The 19428-nt window shown below is 41.9% G+C and overlaps 2 protein-coding genes across 3 annotated transcripts; one reads left to right on the top strand and one right to left on the bottom strand.

Annotated features, from left to right (window-relative positions):
* Positions 1 to 2493: 2493 nt before the first annotated feature.
* Positions 2494 to 6522, bottom strand: LOC125943723 (uncharacterized). 2 transcript variants are annotated; one of them, XM_049663194.1, is made up of 3 exons: positions 6083 to 6522; positions 4464 to 5408; positions 2494 to 4182 (listed from the first exon to the last, which is right to left on the bottom strand). In XM_049663194.1, exons 1-3 carry the CDS (start codon positions 6384 to 6386, stop codon positions 2915 to 2917), a joined length of 2517 nt encoding a protein of 838 aa, XP_049519151.1. In that variant the 5' UTR covers positions 6387 to 6522; the 3' UTR covers positions 2494 to 2914. The 2 variants fall into 2 exon arrangements, with proteins under 2 accessions (XP_049519151.1, XP_049519152.1); XM_049663195.1 differs by having other exon boundaries at positions 2494 to 4151.
* Positions 6523 to 6698: 176 nt separating this feature from the next.
* Positions 6699 to 13495, top strand: LOC125943724 (BEN domain-containing protein 5-like). The gene is made up of 8 exons (XM_049663196.1): positions 6699 to 7024; positions 8762 to 8853; positions 8914 to 9118; positions 9259 to 9360; positions 9520 to 9579; positions 9707 to 9825; positions 9933 to 10143; positions 11194 to 13495. The coding sequence occupies exons 1-8, from the start codon at positions 6778 to 6780 to the stop codon at positions 11313 to 11315; spliced, it is 1158 nt and encodes a 385-aa protein (XP_049519153.1). The 5' UTR covers positions 6699 to 6777; the 3' UTR covers positions 11316 to 13495.
* Positions 13496 to 19428: the final 5933 nt, after the last annotated feature.

Below are 19428 nucleotides of genomic sequence, written 5' to 3'. Positions count from 1 at the left end.
AAAGCTTCTCGCTCTTAAGTGCTCTTTGGCAATGGTTACAGCGAGTACAAATAGTATGTGCAGCATCACGATTGGCTGAAATTTACTCTTAAGAACGGTTCTTGAGCAATAACTTTTTGGTTGATACGGGTACTGGTCTTTACCATGAATACCGCAAATGCCCCATTGTAAATATGTCTGGAATTTCTGCTATCGGCAGACAGCTTCCTTGTCGGCGGCTAGTCAAAACAGGCACAATTTTCGCGTGAATACGTTTTTTTCACGAAATAATAAATATACAGGCAACACATAACAAATGACCCGAATAAATATTCTACACGCCGAGCCGCGCATCACGTACGGACTGTACTGTTTATGGTAGCCAAGAGCATGGCCTGTTTGCATGCCACATTCGATGCATTCCAACCCTCGAAACTGTCGAACTTTGTCATTATTTCTTCACACAAGCGAGTTGCAAACAGCATTATGCATGAATTAAAATTGTTACGTGTGTTTATGAAGTTACAAAATTCAGATTCGGGCATTCTCTAACAGCGTGTCTCGAAAAGGCGAAAAAGTTGTTAGATATGGGCTATATTAGTGACTTGAAATATATTGGTATTGCATTCTATGCCAACACAGAGGTTTTGATAAAAACTAAGCGGAACCGTTGCCCTTGCTTAGTTTTGACCCTTTGCCAAAAAAAAATCACCAGCTCTTCCCCTGTCGAGAAAATGGGGTTAAGCAAAGCTTGAGGGAAGACGACGCTGTCGTACGCGTTCCGCTTCGTTTGCCCTAAACTCGGGGTCGGCGGCTCTTCAGTGACGTTTGGCCTCAACATCACGCTCCCGTAACTCGGCGTCCGCAGCTCTTCCCTAGGAAAAATTCCAATAAAAGTCTCTATTGGTCTTATAAGAAATATATAGGTCCCATAGCAAAATATATAGGTCCTATAGCAGGATGTATAGGTCCTATAGCAGGATGTATAGGTCCCATAGCAGGATATATAGGTCCCATAGCAGGATGTATAGGTCCCATAGGAGGATGTATAGGTCTTGTAGCAGGATATATAGGTCCAATAGGAAGTGCTACAGGTCCAATAAAGACATGCCAGTCTTCTATCAGGGCAATAAAAAGTTCTACAAGACAAATAAAGTGCTCTATGTGACCAATAGAAGGACTGATATATACTTGCTTTAGACAAATAAAATGCTTGATTGGTCACAATATATGCTATAGAAGTAGCTATATTAGCTTGTATTATATACATTCAAGAACTGTGAACACATTCACACCGGTAAAAGCACATGTAGTTAAACAAGTGGTGGCAGTAGGTGAGAACATATTTGCATGTTTGTCAGCCCCTTAAGCAATTTGACACTCATCTCGTCATATTAGTTTTGGCTTCTATGCCAAGTCCAACTTCAGTGGTATAACTATATTATATCATATTGTGACAAAGAAGAAGCCATTACATTTTCCACGCATGTTGTATCATGTTATTAAAGCATAATTCATGCCCCAAAAGCCAAGCATTACTCATAGCTTTTTGAAACAATTAAAGCTAATTCAGTCTGGGGGTTCAAGTTGTAAATGAATTCTGAAACAATATAATTACTACACGCTACGGTAGTGAAAGTAAAACAAACATGGGATAGGCAGATACTTTCAGCATGTGAAAATACGATCTATGTGCAATACAGGCTTCGAAAGTTTGAACATAGTTTAAGAAGTACAGTTGTAAAACGACATGCCAAAGTAATGAACACAAGTGCTGGTTGTAATAAAAACAGAGAAACGGGTATTAAATATTGATTTTTTTCTTTCAAAGTTTATTATGATCCAAGATAATTGTACAAAGACAAACTTACAAAGAATGGTACATTATGTTTCACATAAACATGACTGTGCTGTTTTCAGCCAAATGGCATAGCTGAAATGTGAAATAGTTCAAACAAGTTCTCATTAATGTGCAACATAGCAAATTATTGTCACCATTATTTTAAGATTTTCAATATCTGCAAAAGAAACTCATGTACAAAAAAAACTTAAAAAACAACAGATTAGAACCTAATCTGTATGTCCTGTTGGAGTAGAATGAATAGGTGTTGAGCATAATATTTTGAAGGTCCTAGGCTGCTCCCACCCACATTCTGTAGCATGGTATGACGATGTGTGATGTCCCGATTCTGGCCAGAATAAACAGCAGGAAAAGCAAAAGTTCACAACTAAAACAAAAAGAAAGCAAGTAAAACAAAGAAATGAAACATCACAAAAAATGATATAAATAAAAGCAAAAGAATATATTTATATATATACATATATATAAATAGCAAGTGGTGCATTGAGTTGCCTGCCAAAATTTGATGGTTCTCCGACACATCACCGCACCACTTCCAGCAAACCGGTAATGGCAAAATATTTTTCAGTTTCAGTATCAACTATTTTTGAGTCTTTTGTGATGCTTTTGCTTGTATTTCAAACATCAAACTTAGCATGACGGCTCTGCTATATCTGCACTATCCGAAATAATGCTTTCTGTGTAGCTCAAACGTTTGTTGCTCTTGGCCTTTAAGCTTGCTGGCCTCACTTACTGTTACTTTCAAGGCTATGACGTCATCAAACAAATCACTCAATTTTTTTAACCAAAGAAGGTGACGCAATGAAATCAAGAAAAGACAAATTTTTATCCCGCTGAAATGATCGAACCAGCAGTGCGTAAAAGCAATAAGCTCAAAATTCTGACGAGGCTGGTTGACTTAAAACTTTTGTAAAGCCTGTTTAGGCAGCAACATTCTAACAAATTCAATGACTAGTGTTCATTCTTCAATGACTACCATAAGCCCATCATGTAACAGCACTTCAAACACAAATGAAAGTCTTGGATCTTTAAGAACACAGGCTGTATAGCAATTATTATGGCCTCAATTGGCTACTAGTCTTTCTCATAAAGATTCGGAATTGTGGACACAAAAATTGTGCCCTTTATCTCCATGAACACACACAAACGGTAAAAATCACTTGGATAAACAAGGACAAGAGGTTCGCTGCTTTTCGTACAAACTGAAATGTGAGAGGCAAAAAAGTCTCGAGTAGGGATTAATTCTTGGCATTCGAGGATAGCATTAGAACTGCCTGTGTCAAATATCCTGTTAATTAAAAAAAATTTGCCAGATGTACTAACAAAGGTAGAATTAAAACTCCTTTGAGGCCTTTTGTATTGCACAGAGTGAACTGCTTGTCCACCGATGAGCGCTCTATAATATTCAACAAGTGTTTCTGGTTGACAGTCAAGTCTCTCGACGACATAGTGGTAGTCGGCACCAGTGCAAGGTCTGCCAATTCCCAGCAACACTGTTTCACTGCTACTGCTTGATTTTTGCAAAGTGAAGTAGCTCTGCGACTGTGGTGAAAGGTGCAAGATGTAGGGGAGAGTTTTCAGTTTTCTTAGCAGTACGTAGCGCTCCAAAATTTGGAGGGGAACTCCACAGGCCCCGGCGACAAGCTTAACAAGAATGCCATTCCCATTTTCAAATACAAACGAAGAATGAGACCAAAGTGGACCAAGTTTAGCAACACTTTTTGGCAAATGGAGGAGCTGATGCACATTGAATGTCATAGCAGAAGTTCCATATAATGTCTGCGTGTGCGCCACAAACTCTGAGAGAGCATCAGATGAAGTTACGATGTCACTGTCGCTTAATTCGTCTTTTAGAAGAATGTAAATTCCTTGCACAAGTAAGCTGAAGTGTTTGAGATACTTCGTGGGCAAAATACCACTGAGACATGGGAGAGAATAATGCAACAGCCACCACTTCCATTCACTTGCTTTCCAAATTGTGTAGTCTGATAATTTGCGAGGCAAGCGGGTAAACCAATTTGGTGGCTTGATGGCCAAAATTCGTGAGTTTAGAAGTTCCATTGTTTGTCTTGAGCCAATGTAGTATTCACACCCAGCAGATTGTAGCCACAAAGCACAAAATTGTTTTGTTACGCCTTCAAGAACAACATGCATATAATCTGGACAAGTTCCCCAAACAACATCATAGGCATCAAGCCTTGAAAGCACTGTTGAACCTTTCACTCCATTGACTGGAGCACCACAGCGCCTTGCTCGCTTCGCATCTTGCTTCATTCCGGCAGTGGTCCTTTCAGCAGCAGCTTCCTGTGCGCTATTTCCAGGCAACACATAGCGAAGGGCACCTATAAAATGTTAAAAAAAGAGAGAAAAACATGGTTGTCAGGGCATAAATCAAAGTGAGAACACTAAGTATTCACTTGAATTAGTACATTCAAAGCTCAGTAAATTATTGGAGGCCAAGAGGCAATGCATTAAATTCCTTTAAGGCTTAAATGGCATCTGGCAACAAAAACTGCCAGATGGTTACGACCTCCTTCAAATCAGTGTGCCTATGACATATGACCACGTGACAAAGAATGATGCAATAGGAAAAGACGAAATGAGATGAAGTGCAAGTGCTCACCATCAAGAAACGTTCCTCGCTCCAAGCAGAAGCTACAACCATAATGTCCATTGAATTGTTTCATTTGAAGAATGAGGGCACGAGCAGGGGCATCAACACAGACGCATACCACACGCACCACAGATTTCAGGACATGAGAGCCACACCTCCAGACAACAGGGCCCATTTCCTTCAGTTCTTTAACAAAGGTTCCAAAGAAAACCTGCATGTCTGGGTGGCCACGGCCAAACCAAAGTCCACCCAAAAGCACATTGCTCCACCTCAGAAATATTGGAAGTTCGTTAACCACAAACTGGATTGGCCACAGGCTGTCTTTTGAAGAGTTGAACACTCTTGCACCATCCGTGTTAACTGTGATTGTGATGTCCGTCCACTCCCAGTGCTTTCGGCATTTCTTCAGTAACGCTCCGTCGGTGATGTCTTTCATACATGATGCATCTCCACGACTACTCAGTTGATCGAATAATGCCTTTGCTATTGATTCGCTCCGAAGAAGGTCCTCCAGCTGTTTCTTTACATTAAGTGTAGAAAAGAAGTTGCTCTTCTTGAAGTTTGACACGCAGACATTTTCGCCACAATTGCTGCAAGTGATGTCTAGGACAGCTGGCTCCCCAGCATAGGATTTACATGCGGAACAAAAGAAATGATGTTGCACAGAGCTTGAACTTGCCCACATTTTTCGAAGAATGTGTCGTGAACATGGAATAACTTTGTCTCCAAGCAAAAAGTTCACCAGTTTAACAAGGTCTTCCAGTTGATTCCAGTTGAGACCAGCAGACACACTGTAGGTTAGGATGCTCAACAGTGCTTCAGCAACAGTGAGCACAGAATTGGGCAGAGTTGTTTGGGACAGTGTGTTCCAGTCATCTTCTGGCACTTCATCATTGCACATGTCAGCGTCGTCAGAGGAGGTTTTATCTTCATCCAGATCGAAGCTGTCATTGCCTGCACAGAAACAAAATGACAAAAATTAAATGAAATTATGGGGTTTTATGTGTCAAAACCGCGATCTAATGAGGCACGCCATAGTGGGGGACTCCAGAAATTTGGACCACCGGGGGTTCTTTAACGTGCACCTAAATCTAAGTACACGGGTGTTTTCGCATTTCGACCACATCTAAATACGGCCGCCGTGGCTGGGATTCGATCCCGCGACCTCGTGCTCAGCAGCCCAACACCATAGCCACTGAGCAACCACGGCGGGTAAACAAAATGACACACAGATAATAGAGTACAAGCGTGATGATGTGAAGTTTGAGAATTACAAGGTCAATAAGGTCTTGCTATAAAGTGCTCAGCGATGCACAATAACTAATTTAATTGCTTGCTACTAACATAATGCTACCACTTAATTCTCAGGTGCAATTATTAATGGACAAGCTCTAACCAAATGTGTCATTGTCATTTAAAGCCGTAAAAATTATAGGTGCATAACCAGTTTTGCATAAAAAGGGAGTGCATGCTTGCATGCATACGTACTGTACGTCAACTCGCTAAAAGCTAGCTTGGGCGAAAAGCATGGCATATGTGGCGTCGTGACAAAAACGGCTACCTTGAAATGCGTGATGTTAATGAACTGTGAAGTATGTAGAGCTAATAAAGATGCAAATAATACATACCGTCACTGTTGGGGCCTTGGTATTCGTCTTGAGGGACACTGGACACGTGCAAGCAGCCCGTTCTCTCGCTTGAAGTCTGAGCTAGCCCGTCGGCTTCGGCGGGTGCTTGAGAAGCGGACCCGCTGTCGGCAAGTTCGGCAGAGTCCTCTGGTTGCAAAAATGCTTTTGCACGCCATTTAGTTGTTCTTGGCGGATGACAGCGCACATCCGGCTCAAGATAAATCTTCCTCTTGCCTTGAACAGCTTTAGAAGTGCTTGCCTCGGCAGCATCCATGCTCGGCAGTAATCGAGTACTGCCGAGCATGGATGCTGCCGAGCGTTGGTTCTTTGTCTATGAACCAACGCTCGGCAGGATCAGATGACGCCATTGTTAGCAACACGCGGAGCTAGACAGCTAGACTGCTGTGTGCACAATGAAGGCGATTCTGTAGCAGCTTCCGATGCGCGAAGATCAGCAAAAAATGTGTCCATAACTCAAGTCCCACGCGACAGTTATCCCTGAGTATCAATCTCAAATACTATGCTTTAAAATTTGCAATTGAGCCAACTTTTAAAAGCTGAAAATACGTCATGGCCGCCATGTTTTACTCGTTTTCCGTCTAGATGTGGCTTTCGGACGCCGCGAAACCGCTAGCCAAGCCGCTTTTGGCGCCAACGTCCGCAACCGCCAAAAGCGCAGTTACCGTCTTCATTCTATGGTGACATCCGCGGAGGGTAGTGCGCGTATGAGCAGCATGCAAGAAAACGAGCACGCCGGCGTATTATATTACGCATATGTAAGGTTTGTGGATGACGGAAAACGGCACATTCTGCCAGTAAATGACATACGCAATTTCAAGCCGTCACACCTGCGGGATTTCAAGCCGGGAAAGGTTTACAGTGTCAAATGGCAAGACGATGTCCAAGATGGCTTTTTCGGCGCGCAAGTTTTGAAACTGTTTGGTAAGTTTACTGTTTACGTTATCTGTATCCAATATAGATGTGTTATGTAGTTGTTTTGTAAGATATTAGTGTCACCGCAGTAGTTCTAAAGCGCGATATAGGCTGCCGGCCGGCCGGGTAGGTCTACTGCACGTTTCTGCAACACATGTAAAAGGAGAATTCGTTTTTCTCGGCAACCACGGCACCAAACTTGACGAGGTTTGTTGCATTTAAAAGAGAAACTTAAAATCTAGTGTCTTTTGGCTTCGAATTTTTGGTTTAGGTCTTCTATTTTTTGTTAAAAAAAATGGCAATAATTGAAAACGAAACTTTGGTTTACAACTGTGTAACTCGGAAATAAAAAATGACATCGCAATTCTGCGAATTGCACCTAATAGTACGTCTAAAGCGCACAAAATTGATACGTCACACATGAATCTCAAAAAATTTAGTAATGGAAATACAGCTTTTCTAGAACCCATGTACACAACGCAACGAATTCGCCTAAGATATAAATTGACATATCGAATTTTTCCGCTATGATCTAATGAATGCTTTGTACCTAACCCCGATATCTGCTCTTGATGCAGAGCAAATAATTTGTAAGCTTCGTGCTTCTATATTCTCGAATTTTTGAAAATTCTTTTCAAGAAATCCAGGCCCTAAATCGAAATTCCGCTTCCAACAGTCACTAGAAATAAACTTTCTCTCTCAAATGCAACATATTTCATTAAAATCGATCCAGGTGTTATCTCAGAAAAGCATTTGTGCGTTTTACATGTATTTGAATAGGCCACGTCGGAGTTGCCCTCGAGCTAAAGCTTCCTCTTAATTACTTTCGCCGGCATCGACTGTTAATTACACGCCTAGTTTTACATCATGGGCACGCATGCAGCTACAGCTAGACGTTCTGTTTGGCTGCATGAAAATAAACGATTGTGAAGTTTGACCCCCCACCTCTTTGTTCTTGCGATAACCTGTGCATGCAAGCTTGCTGATCTGCGGAGATGTAATCATAGTGAGGAACACAAGTGGCCAGTTAATCGACAATTAACCCTGTATTTCCCAACGTATATCCTATACGCCATGCTGAGTTTGATGCCTCAAAATGCTGACTGAAGTGCGGGAGACCAAATATAAAGCACATAGCTGCGTTTAAAAAGATATACTGCAGTGAAGTTTCAGCAGTGGACAGTGTAACAAACCATTTGCTTATTAATTAATTAGTACAGTAATTATGCTGTAACCGAAAAACGATACTGGTTTTTTTTCCCTACAAGTATACTCTCCATGGCCTATATGTCAACAATTTTCCTTGATGTGGAACTGTGTTTGGGCATTACAGGGTTAAACCTCCTTTTTTGAATTGCATGTGCAGCTGATTGCTCTACTGATTCATGTTTTCTAACCTTGCACACACTAAGTGAAACAACAGCTGAGCTGATGGACAACATAATCGTGGGAGCGCCATGTCATAAAATTATTTGCTTGTTTTTTGTTGTGATATCGCTTGTGACGGGCAGTTAAGGAACTCAGGCTAAAAAAAAAAAAAAAACACGCGATACACACAAGTACCATTTTCAGGGTGAAGCAAGTTAAACGATTTGGGGGAAAGTGAATAATGCTTTATGTGTAACAGCTTCATTTAGTCGTCAACCACACCCCGTTAGGATAGTCACTGCATTTTACTACAGCATAAATTGTTTTGCTAGTGGAACATCTAAATGACATGTCTACAATGCTTTATTGCTCCTATAGAGACCTACGAAGAAGCAGCGAACGAGACTGCGAGGAAGCGATTTCCCGTTGCACCTCTCGCAGAGACATCTAGTGGAGATGATAGCGATGAAGTAAGTTCAGCACTTTGCATGAGTGAATAATGTTTACTAATTCAGAGAATGGCAACCCAGGACACCCCAAAAAGGCCACGGCGAGAAAATGCTGTCAACAGGCTGAAGGCAAACCAACGTGCACTGCTGGAGAGCAGTTCAAGCACTGAAGATGAAATTATGTCTGCATCTGAAGCAATGAAGCTCCGGAAGGAAAACCAGGAATTAAAGAAAGAGAATAAGCTGTTGAGACATCTAAACCTGCGTCTTCAGAAGATTGTGACTGGTGAGTAAAACTTGGTGTACATGAGGTTTTCACTATGAGCACCTATATTAGTTTGCTGTCACCTTTGAATGTTTTTCTTGTCATGTAAACACATGCGATGCAAGTGAGAAATTAAGTGCTGCTGCTCTTTCATTTCCCAGCGAAGCCTTTTCTGCTCAACTCTTCTGATCTCGAACCAAAGCACACAACTAAATGCATGGACACCTTGCAGCAACCAGCTGCCGATTCAATCAAAAAGCAGGGTAAGTTGTCACATGTCAACAATTCATGTTGCTCACAAAGTTGATGCCATTATTGTGACATGCTCATTTCAAAAGTGCTTGTGTACTGATTCTAATGATGCACTATATACAATGTGAAATCTGAATCGGCCATCCTACACGTCTTTTTTTTTCCTTCAGAGCAAGACAGTGCATACCGTCTGGTAGCACCGTTTGAGCCACGACGAACTGAAACAGCAGGTAAGCACGTCTCATCTCATCAGCAAAGGGACATTCCTTCGTGTCCTGAAGATGGCAAGTTTATTGCGCCATAACTAAACTGACAACTGGCACCCTTGTCTTAATTTTCACCTCCTTTTCATACCAGATACTGAAAAGTTGGCCTCGGATGTCGAGCAAGACAACAGCGGTGTTGGGGACGGCAGTTTTGAAGCCGCAGCAGCTGGCACTCCTGCACGTGTACTATTCAAGGAGAACTGTGGCCGGGTGAGATTTCACCATTATTGGAATTAACAAATGCAAATTCTAAAGTGTCCCTATGCTTGTCGTGACTGTTTCTTAGAAGGCATTCAGAGTTTAATTTTTAATTACAGGTTTACATCAGCAAAGATGTTTGGCTCATTGACACGGATTTCAACTTTCTCATGGGTTCCCGGAATGACTCTGTATTTGTGCGAGATGCAGCAACAAAAATATTCTCGACTGCTGGGCTGGTGGGACGCAGTGTAACTGGCAGACCATCCAACCGTACAAAAGGGGACCCAAAGCCTCCGCTGGACAGTGTCAAGCTCAGCGCACTGAAAGGTAATTTATCATGTATCTATCACATTCAGGTTAAATATTGGGTGAAAACTGCAGGACGGCAAGTTCATTTTTGTGCTTCTAGTGATGGTGGTCTGTGAATTGTAGCTACCTTTCCCACAGCATATGCAACACTTTACCTATGTTACAAGGAATCCCTTAAGTACATTTCATGCAATTTTTCATCATCATATTAGTACAAGTAATTTTGGAAAAAGACCATACAACTACCATGGTGTCACACCTGTACAGCTGCTATAAAATACAAAAAAATTCGCCTGGCTGCAAGTTAAAGCATTTGGAAGCAGGAAGCACTACTTTGCTCCAATTGTTCTACACATGCACCATGGTTTCTACATGGCTAATCAGCCCTGCGAAAGCCTGGAAGGTGGAGGAAGGTTCATGAAAGTTAAAAATTATTATCTACCCGTCAGTATATTTTGAAAGAACTTTTTTCTTGAATAGTGTAATAAATACCTGGCTATACAAAGTATTTTTTAAGCAGAATATATCCTTTGAACTTAATGTCCTGCTTCTGTAAATGCGTTATGGTCGATGTACTACACATTTCTCTCACTTCAGTATTGCTGCAGAAGTTTTGGTTGCTTAGTGCTTTTTGGCAATAACTCCCCAGAAAAGTTGCCCTTTACAATGGTCAGAAAGCAATCTTTTGAAGATTAAATGAAAAAAAAAAACTGAAAAAAAATTACTAACTTTACTGTTGTCTTGATGTAATGTTCCTGTAGAGAGTTTTCACATTGAGACCATCTTATATGGAAACTTAACAAAACTCACTCAAGAATTTAAAATTCTTAATAAATTCTGCATTTGTATGCTTTTTATGATTCTGAATATGCAACAAATGTGGTGAAAGTAAGTTTACAGTCAACAGAATTCATTGACAACTGAAATGGTTAAACTGAGACATTGTTTTAAGAATTGTTGCTTTGGCCGAAGCATTGTGGACTTGCTTTTCCTATTTGTGTTGCCTTAATTTAAGCCTGTGTAGCTAACCAAAACATTCTCAAAAGCCTTGGTTACAACCCTTTGCAGATTTCTTTCGTCACTTCGTCAATGCATCACCCAAGGGGCAGACTGCTGATCAGATAACGGCACGGCTGAAGAGGTTTGGCCGCCACCTTGCGGGGAAGCTGGCTGACGTTCAGTCAGGCTAGTGGAGTTGGCAGAGTGCAGCAAGTGACTATTTTAATTTATGAACTTTGTAATCTTTTCTTCAAGCCTGAAGACATCCAGATGGGTTAACTAGGGACATCACTGTTTACGTTTTGTTTTCACAAGTGAGCCATCAAGTTGCACTTTCATTTTTAGAGTACTCAAAACGTGTAGCCCACGTGGTTTATTTTGCTTTCAGAACTTCCATTTTTTTGTTCACTTCTACTGGGTGCGTCTGCAAAGGCTGCCGCAAATGTTTAAGGATAACCTGTGGCTGATGTCAGTCATAGTTTTTGAGCTGGATTACTGAAAGAAGCTGTCATTATTTGCTCGAGAAACCAATATGCATATTTGAATGGTTGCTAAATTCTGTATTTAATATTAAAACTAATTATTTCATGGCACATACTACAATTTACGAGCTGTAGCCGGGAAGTTCACTAGGCAGATCCACTTGCAACTAACTTTTAAGACACTAGTACTTTTGTGACATTGGCAGCTAGTCCAGATACTTTTGTGCATTTTTTTAACGTAAGTGAAACAGTGCATTCTTGCTGCAAGCTTGACAGCATATATCGAAATATATTGAAAATAGTGTCGTCTAAGTGGATATGGGCCTTGTGAACTCGCCAGCTAGAAATGTAGATTGCAATATGTGCCATAATTTCATTAGTAAAAGATACGTAAACTTCAGTAATAAGTCAATTAGCCATTTATATCTCTCATGCAAATAATATACATTTCGTTGAGTAATCCAGCTCAGGGACTTGAACTGTTCTGTCTGCCACGTGGGAACAATTTTTTTTTGCTGTCTTTGCAGGAACACTCAATATGACTGCTTTTTTACCTAGTCATTTTTAATGCTGTATTTTTATATTTTATGATTGAGAGCACTTATTGTACTGTTTACATAACTCGTACTTCTCACTGTGATGTTCTTGTGCAAAACTTGTATGTTTGCAGCTTGTAGTCTAAACGATGCGTTTCTAGCTCCGTATCTCAAAAATGAGCATACATATCTTAATTTTCTCTGGAAATAAGTTTCTGCACCAGGAGTGATTGCTTTTTAACAAAACATAATGTAAAACATGTAAAAGTTACATGTCGCCCTTCTGCTGAGTGTTGATTCATTGAATGCATAATTGGATCGGAGTGATGCCTTCGTTTTGCAGTGGACATAAATAGGCTGATGATGATGATGCCCCTTTGGAGGATTTGGGCAAATATTGCGCAGCGCTTGGTTTTATATTCGTTGTCGATATTTAAACAAAAAGTCGAAAGTTTAGCTTTCCCCTTGTTTGTCCCTCTCCTATTTCTCCCTTTTTTGCACTTAGTGACCATAGTTTATGGTTTGTTTGACCAGCCTCACTTATTCACATGATATTGCGCTCCAATGCCATTATGAGAGACATTCATAAGAACTTTAACTTGCCTATAACTGGTTTACTGCTGTTTACCGCTACACCAGACAAGCATACACAAGGTTATACTTGTCTGCTTAAGCTAAATGAGTTTGTTTGGTTGCATTAATTTTCATAATTTTCTTGCATTCACCCCGGGCTGATATATAGGGATGCTTTGTTATGCTGAACATGGCAAGTAAAATTTGGCTGCAGGGGCTGGTACTTTAGTTGACAGTGCGCCCTTGCAATTTTTCCTGGTGATGTGTATATGCCTCGATTTATTTAAAGATTTTGTGAACATCAATTGAGAGCTTTGCAATATTTGTAATGATTGTGCAAATATTTACTGCGTGGATGTTTCAGAGTGAGTGCTAGTTGCATTTATTAATGATCTGCGAGTCACATGTCACAATGGCTTTTTGATGCAAATTCGCTGACAGTGTTAGTGATAATTCTCAATATATTTGTGATGATTCTACTTTATTCTTCTGCTTAACAATGTAACACATTTCATTGTATAATTCCAGCATAGATTATGCTTATGCTACCATTGTGTATAAACTAGTGCATTGTGTGCACCTTTGTGATATTTTATGCTCTCAGTGTTCACTTGAAGTTTTTCAAATATATTTTTACAGAAAAGCCTGTGCTGTATTGCTTACTGGGGGCTGTAAACTGCTTTTGTGCGCAGTTCCCCTTTCACTACACCTATACATGCATCTGATACCCCCAATACATGCTGTCACTGTATTAGGTCTATTGATTTATAGTCCTATAGACTAATACAGGCTATTGGTTTTATTGGTCTATCAGGTCTATCGTGGTATAGACTAATAAACCAATACAGTCTATCAGGCCTATTGCATAATAGAATAGACTAATAAACCAATAGAGTCTATCAGGTCTATTGCATAATAGAATAGACCAATACAAGTTTTATTGGTGTATCAGGTCTATCGTTTCATAATCCAATAGAACGAAAGCAATAGAAACCAATAGAATATTTCTATCGGAATTTTTCCTAGGGTTTGCTGACGTTTCGCCTGGGCTTCGGAAGCCCTCACGCTCGAATAAGCACGCCGACGACGAGCTCTTTCCCGAGCGAGCTCGCGGCGCCGTTTCTCAAAGGCACCCTGCTCCTCGGCCGAACGCACCACGCGGGGCCTTCCCATCCGGGCCCCGAAACTGATCTGAGGCGAGCTAAGCCCAGCGGAGAGCGCGCCAACCTCCTTGCCTTCCCTTTCCCTCGCGCGACAAACCAAACGAGCCTGATTGGTCGCGCGCGTCACGTGTTCCGGCGCCAGCACAGCGTTCCCCACACCTGCTCTACTCTGAGAGAAGCCGGGTCTTAGCGTGACACCACCACCACCGCCGCCGCCGTCACTTGTGAGGCAATACAAGGTTCGCTTGAAAAAGCAGGCACATCCCACGCGCTGTGGGAATCCATGTCATGCGAAGCCGTGTGCGGGGAGCTTACCTAGTTAACGAAAGAATCATGAAAGCACCAAGACGTAGGCGGCTGTTTCATGACCTGCAAGACCCGCTTCTCATGACATTCATGTCATGACCTAATATTTATGACCGAACTCATTCCAGTGGTTTTTGAGTAATAATCATTTATTCGCTGAGTCATTGTCGTTTTTGCTGAGTCATGTTCATGACTATGACTTCTATTATCACCCCTTAGTGTTTCCCTCACTTTGCGCCCATGTCCGAACCCATTTCAGTGGTTTTTCAGTGTTAATCATTTTCGCTGAGTCATTATCATTTTTGCTGAGTCATGTTCATTACTATGACTTCTGCCATCATCCTTTAGTGTCCCCTTCATTTAGTGCCCACGTCCGAACACATTCCAGTGATTTTTCAGTGTTAATTTTTCGCTGAGTCATTTTTATTTTTCTGAGTCATGTTAATTATTGAGTCATTATTGTATTCTACTATCATTATCATTGCTATCATAACCATATTGCACCAATTACCATCATTAATTCTCGATACTTTGCCAATTTGGTTCGGGAAACAGGCGGCTGTTTCTTGACTTACATGACACGCAGGCCATAACATTCATGTCATGACCTATCATTTATGTTCGTCGTACACTCTCATCATACTATGCGAATTTTGGTACATACCAAGTTAACTAAACAAACACAAGAGCACCAAGACGCAGGCGGCTAGATAGATATTCTCAAAGTGGCAAATGTTCGCCAAGAAATGCTTTGCATTTAAAACGCAGTAGCAAAACTCAATCACGAATCTAAGTTTTAACAGCGAAGCTGTTTAAGCCAGCCGAAATTTGTGGTTCGTGATTGGTATCAAGAAACTATGAAGATTAAAAGAATAAATCTTCTTGCCGAGGCGGGATTCAAACCCGCGTACCCCCGGTCCCAAGGTGAGATTCGTAAGCACTTGGAAAGCATGCATTTTTGCGAACCATATGATTGCGTTCCAGCGTCGTCTTCGTCCTCAGCTGGCGCGTTCGCACGCTCGTGCTTTGCGAGGTGAAGAGGTTTTGCGCGCTATGAGAGCGAGAGAGAGACGCTTTCACGGCGCGGGTCTGCTGGAACGCGTTGTCGGCATTGCAACGTGGTGTCGTTGTTGCAAGCTGCCCTATGCAACGCGCAGTGACGGCCGGAAGTCCGAGACGCGCGAAAGGAAATCATCATCATCATGAGTAATAAGATGAAATTTTTGCGCGCACTTCCAGAAAATGCTGGGCTACGATCGCCCAGCTTCGCTGTTTCAAGCGTTGCGCGGGCGAGTGCAAGGTTGAGCGTTTTTTTATTGGGTGAACCTGTGCCCAGAAAAACATATAACAGTCAAACACAACGATAGCGGCAAGCACAGTCGGCGATCGTCGAAAATCTAATCTGCGAGTCAAGCTCGTCGGCTTTATGCATGACTCGTCGAAGGTTCCAGTGTACACGCTGGTGCCCGCGTAGCTTCGAGAAAGCACTACTCAATTTGGTTCACGCATTCAATCACCGCCCAAGCACTCCATAGAGCGATGGTTAACCAGCGAAGCTAAAACACGCGGCCCTCGTTTTTATCATTGGGTTAATCCCGACAGTACATTGGTCTTTCTCAATTATTGGTTACGCCTTTGTGTTTCTTAATGAGGTTACACACATGTTAGGCTGCGACGGAGAAAACGACGTTGTCCGCCGTTGTCGCATTGCCTTTTGCGATTCTTCAAAATTAAGTTGTTTCAAAATTAAATCTGTCCGTCACGTAAGACAATTAATGGCTCATACCCCCTAAGCAATGGCTCATACCTCCGTAAACGCGGCCTCCCCATTACGATGACAGAAGCGAAGTGAAATTCTACGCTGAAATGATGAGCGGCAACAGAGCCAGCTGTGGAAGACGACGACGAACGTGGGAACAGTGGCACGAGCGCAACCGCGCCAACGAGCCAGCTGCGGAAGAAGACAACGACGCTCGAGCGATTGCTGATGATGAAAGTTTCTGCGTACAGGCGACAGACGGACGAATGGCCTAGCCATATACAGCTGCAAATATCTACAAGGATTCCACAACTACCTTGGTTCTCCACAAGAAAAGTAGAAAGTTACCTATCAAGAAAGGGGTCAGGCAAAGAGACGAAATCTATCCAATGCTACTCACTGCAAGCTTAGAAGAAATATTCAAGCTCTTAGACTGGGAAGGATTAGGAGTGAGGATCGACGGCGAATATATCGGCAACCTTCGACTTGCAGATGACATTGCCCTAGTCGGAAACAATGGGGATGAATTACCACAAATGATTGAGGACCTTAGCTGAGAAAGTGTAAGAGTGGGGTTGAAGATTAATATGCAGTAGACAAAGGTAATGTTCAATAGCCTTGCAAGAGAACAAGAATTCAGGATCGCCAGTCAGCCTCTAGAGTTTATAAAAGAGTACATTTATCTAGGTCAATTACTCACAGGGGACCCTGATCATGAGAAGGAAATTTACAGAATAAAATTGGGTTGGAGTGCATACGGCAGGCACTACCAAATCCTGACAGGGAGCTTACCATGGTCGTTGAAAATAAAAGTGCACAATCACAGCATTTTACCAGCACTAGCATATGGGGCAGAAACTTCAAGGCTAACAAAGAATCTCTAGAACAAGTTAAGGACCGCACAAAGAGCGATGGAACGAAAAATTTTAGGCCTAACGTTAAGAGACAGGAGAAAACGGGGATAGCCGATATTCTAGTCGACATTAAGGGAGCAAAAGGAAGCTGGGCAGGCCATGTAATGCGTAGGATGGATAACCGGCGGACAGTGGCGTAGCCAGAAATTTTGTTCGGGGGGGGGGGCTGAGGTTGGAGCACGGCCTCCTCCTTATAGAATTTGTCGAGGAATCAAATACATGAATAATAACTGTATTGCCAATGCCATTGTATATTAGATGCTGCAAACGAATTATTGAACGCTACGCACTGTCAAGTAAAATATGTATTTTTCAGAAAAGAATACATTCGTATGTCCTAAAAATTCTGGCAGAAATAACTGATATCAATGCGGCTGCGTTTTTTTTTGTCTATTTAATAAGGAAAGAAAACATCACACGGACATTAGAACTATATGAGTTCGAAACCAGCAAAGCAGTGTATACAGTTGATATGAAGAACGTAAAGGCCATCTAATGAATAAGTTGAGGACAAATATTTTGATGAATCTTCGTCATTCAAGAACCTTCTTTACATTTTTGCACATATGCAACGGCCAGGAAAAACCTCAATGACGCTGTCCCTCGTTGCAATAGATTGCGCAGGAGCAGCTGTTACTGGTCGTGTATTGTAATTACACCGAGATGATACTCGCAACAGTGAGTACAAGAAAAGTAGGAGAGAGAGAGAGAGAGAAGTCATAAGGGAAAATCAGGGAGATTAACCATGCTGAGCCCGGTAGGCTACCCTGCGCGGGGGAAGGGGGAGAAGGGATTGAAAGATAAGGAAGAGAGGATTTCACAGTTCACACGTTGCAAATTTACAGTTAAGCGTTCATCGCTGAGTTTCGTCACAGGCGGTCATACAGGCTTGTGCACTTCAAAAAACACAGCAGCGCCTTTGTAGCCCTGCACATAGCAGACGCACGAGGCCACGCGCCCAAGATATTTTCCTCCGTAAAAAACCTGTCGTCTAAGTGCCCCAAAGCCGTCCGAATGGCAATACTCTCATCTTCGTATCTGTGGCAGTCACATAAAAGTAGGAGTTCTGCAAAATATACATTAGAAATGCGAAGATAGAAGGGAATATACAAATGCGAAGATAGAACTCGCTAAGGGCAAAAAAGAGTCGCTAGGAACAAAGTTCACTGCTGGTATACACAGCATCTCGCAAGAAGATATTTAAATGTTCGTCTAAGTCTCCAATAAATCTACGTATTTTAGCAGACGTCACTGTATATTATGCGTCAAACAAGACAAATAAACACGTTGCGGGGTCAGACATAGTAAACTTTGCGCACAGAAAGACAGATGATGTAGGCAAGAACAAAACCATGATCGCAGACATCGTGATATGTACTCGGGCCATGCAGCGGTCGCGACAGCACCATACAGGTAGAATAATAGAGGAATAATGCAGGAATCAGTACGAAAATGTGTAATTTAACTGCCTGCACAACGGCAACAATTATTCTGCACCCAAAATTAAAGGAGGCTGTTGCTTCGTTTCAAAAAAGAAATAAAAGCAGGTAGCCAAAAAGGAAAGAAAAGGACAAACGAAAGCCACAGATTATGCGGCAAGTTCACCTACCCAATATCCGAGTGTGTTTTTGGCAAACGCATCGTGCGCCGGGCTTTCAATGAGCAAGGTCGGTCAAAATTGATTATTGATGTCCTCGTAATTTTCGTATTCGCATGATCGATAATTTTGATCATGATGCTAACTGCTAGAATAACGGCTAAAATTTCTGCAGTTTTAAAAGCTAACGAATTGCGAGCTTATGGACCTGAAGGAATAGAGCATTTTACTTGCATTGATTTTTGCTGCTTCGCTATCTAAAGGACAAACTTCTCTCGGCGGGGAAGTTGAGCGAAGCGGTCAATGACTTCGGACACGTTGATGCCGACGTCTCTGTGGGTGTATAGAAGCACCAGTCTAACCATGCGTTCCACAGACATTGTAGAGCGCAAGTAGTTTTTTTAATAAACTCTTGTTAAAAAATATTCTCTCTGCGCTGGCAGTGGTCTCTGGAAGGGTGACTAGAATATGGAACAGTTTGTACACATTTACATAGAACCTGCAGTCGCAATGAGAGATGGGCATCTATTCCGGTGCTAAAACCTAAAACACTCCCTCGATGTCGTTGGCATCCTTGTTTAGTTAACTTGCACAAACAGTAGGCTGTTCGATTCCTGCGATGTCCGTCGTTTCGTCAGCAAATACGGAGAAGCAGCCTGCCTTTTCAACTAGGCTTTCTTTAATTTCGTCACAAATTTCTATAATTTGGTTTTGTGCATCTGGGCTTAAATACGAGGCATTACTGGGGCAACTTTCCAAATGGTTCTTGAGATATGTATCTCCCCAATCAGCTCGCATGCGAAGAAGCGCTCTGAAAATACCTGTATTTTCCGGGGGGCCTATGCTTGAATCCATAGGGCCACTGTACCTGTGGCCAACGAGAGCCAGACCTTGTAGCCCGCAAAAAGAATTTCCTCAATAATAGGCCATTTCCTTTCTCCTGTTTTCTCAAATTTTACTTTGCCTGCCCTGGT

Source organism: Dermacentor silvarum, chromosome 3 (assembly GCF_013339745.2).
Source record: "Dermacentor silvarum isolate Dsil-2018 chromosome 3, BIME_Dsil_1.4, whole genome shotgun sequence".
NCBI lineage: Eukaryota > Metazoa > Arthropoda > Arachnida > Ixodida > Ixodidae > Dermacentor > Dermacentor silvarum.
The sequence above is the reverse complement of the archived record's forward strand: the minus strand, read 5'-3'. Positions and strand labels throughout refer to the sequence as shown.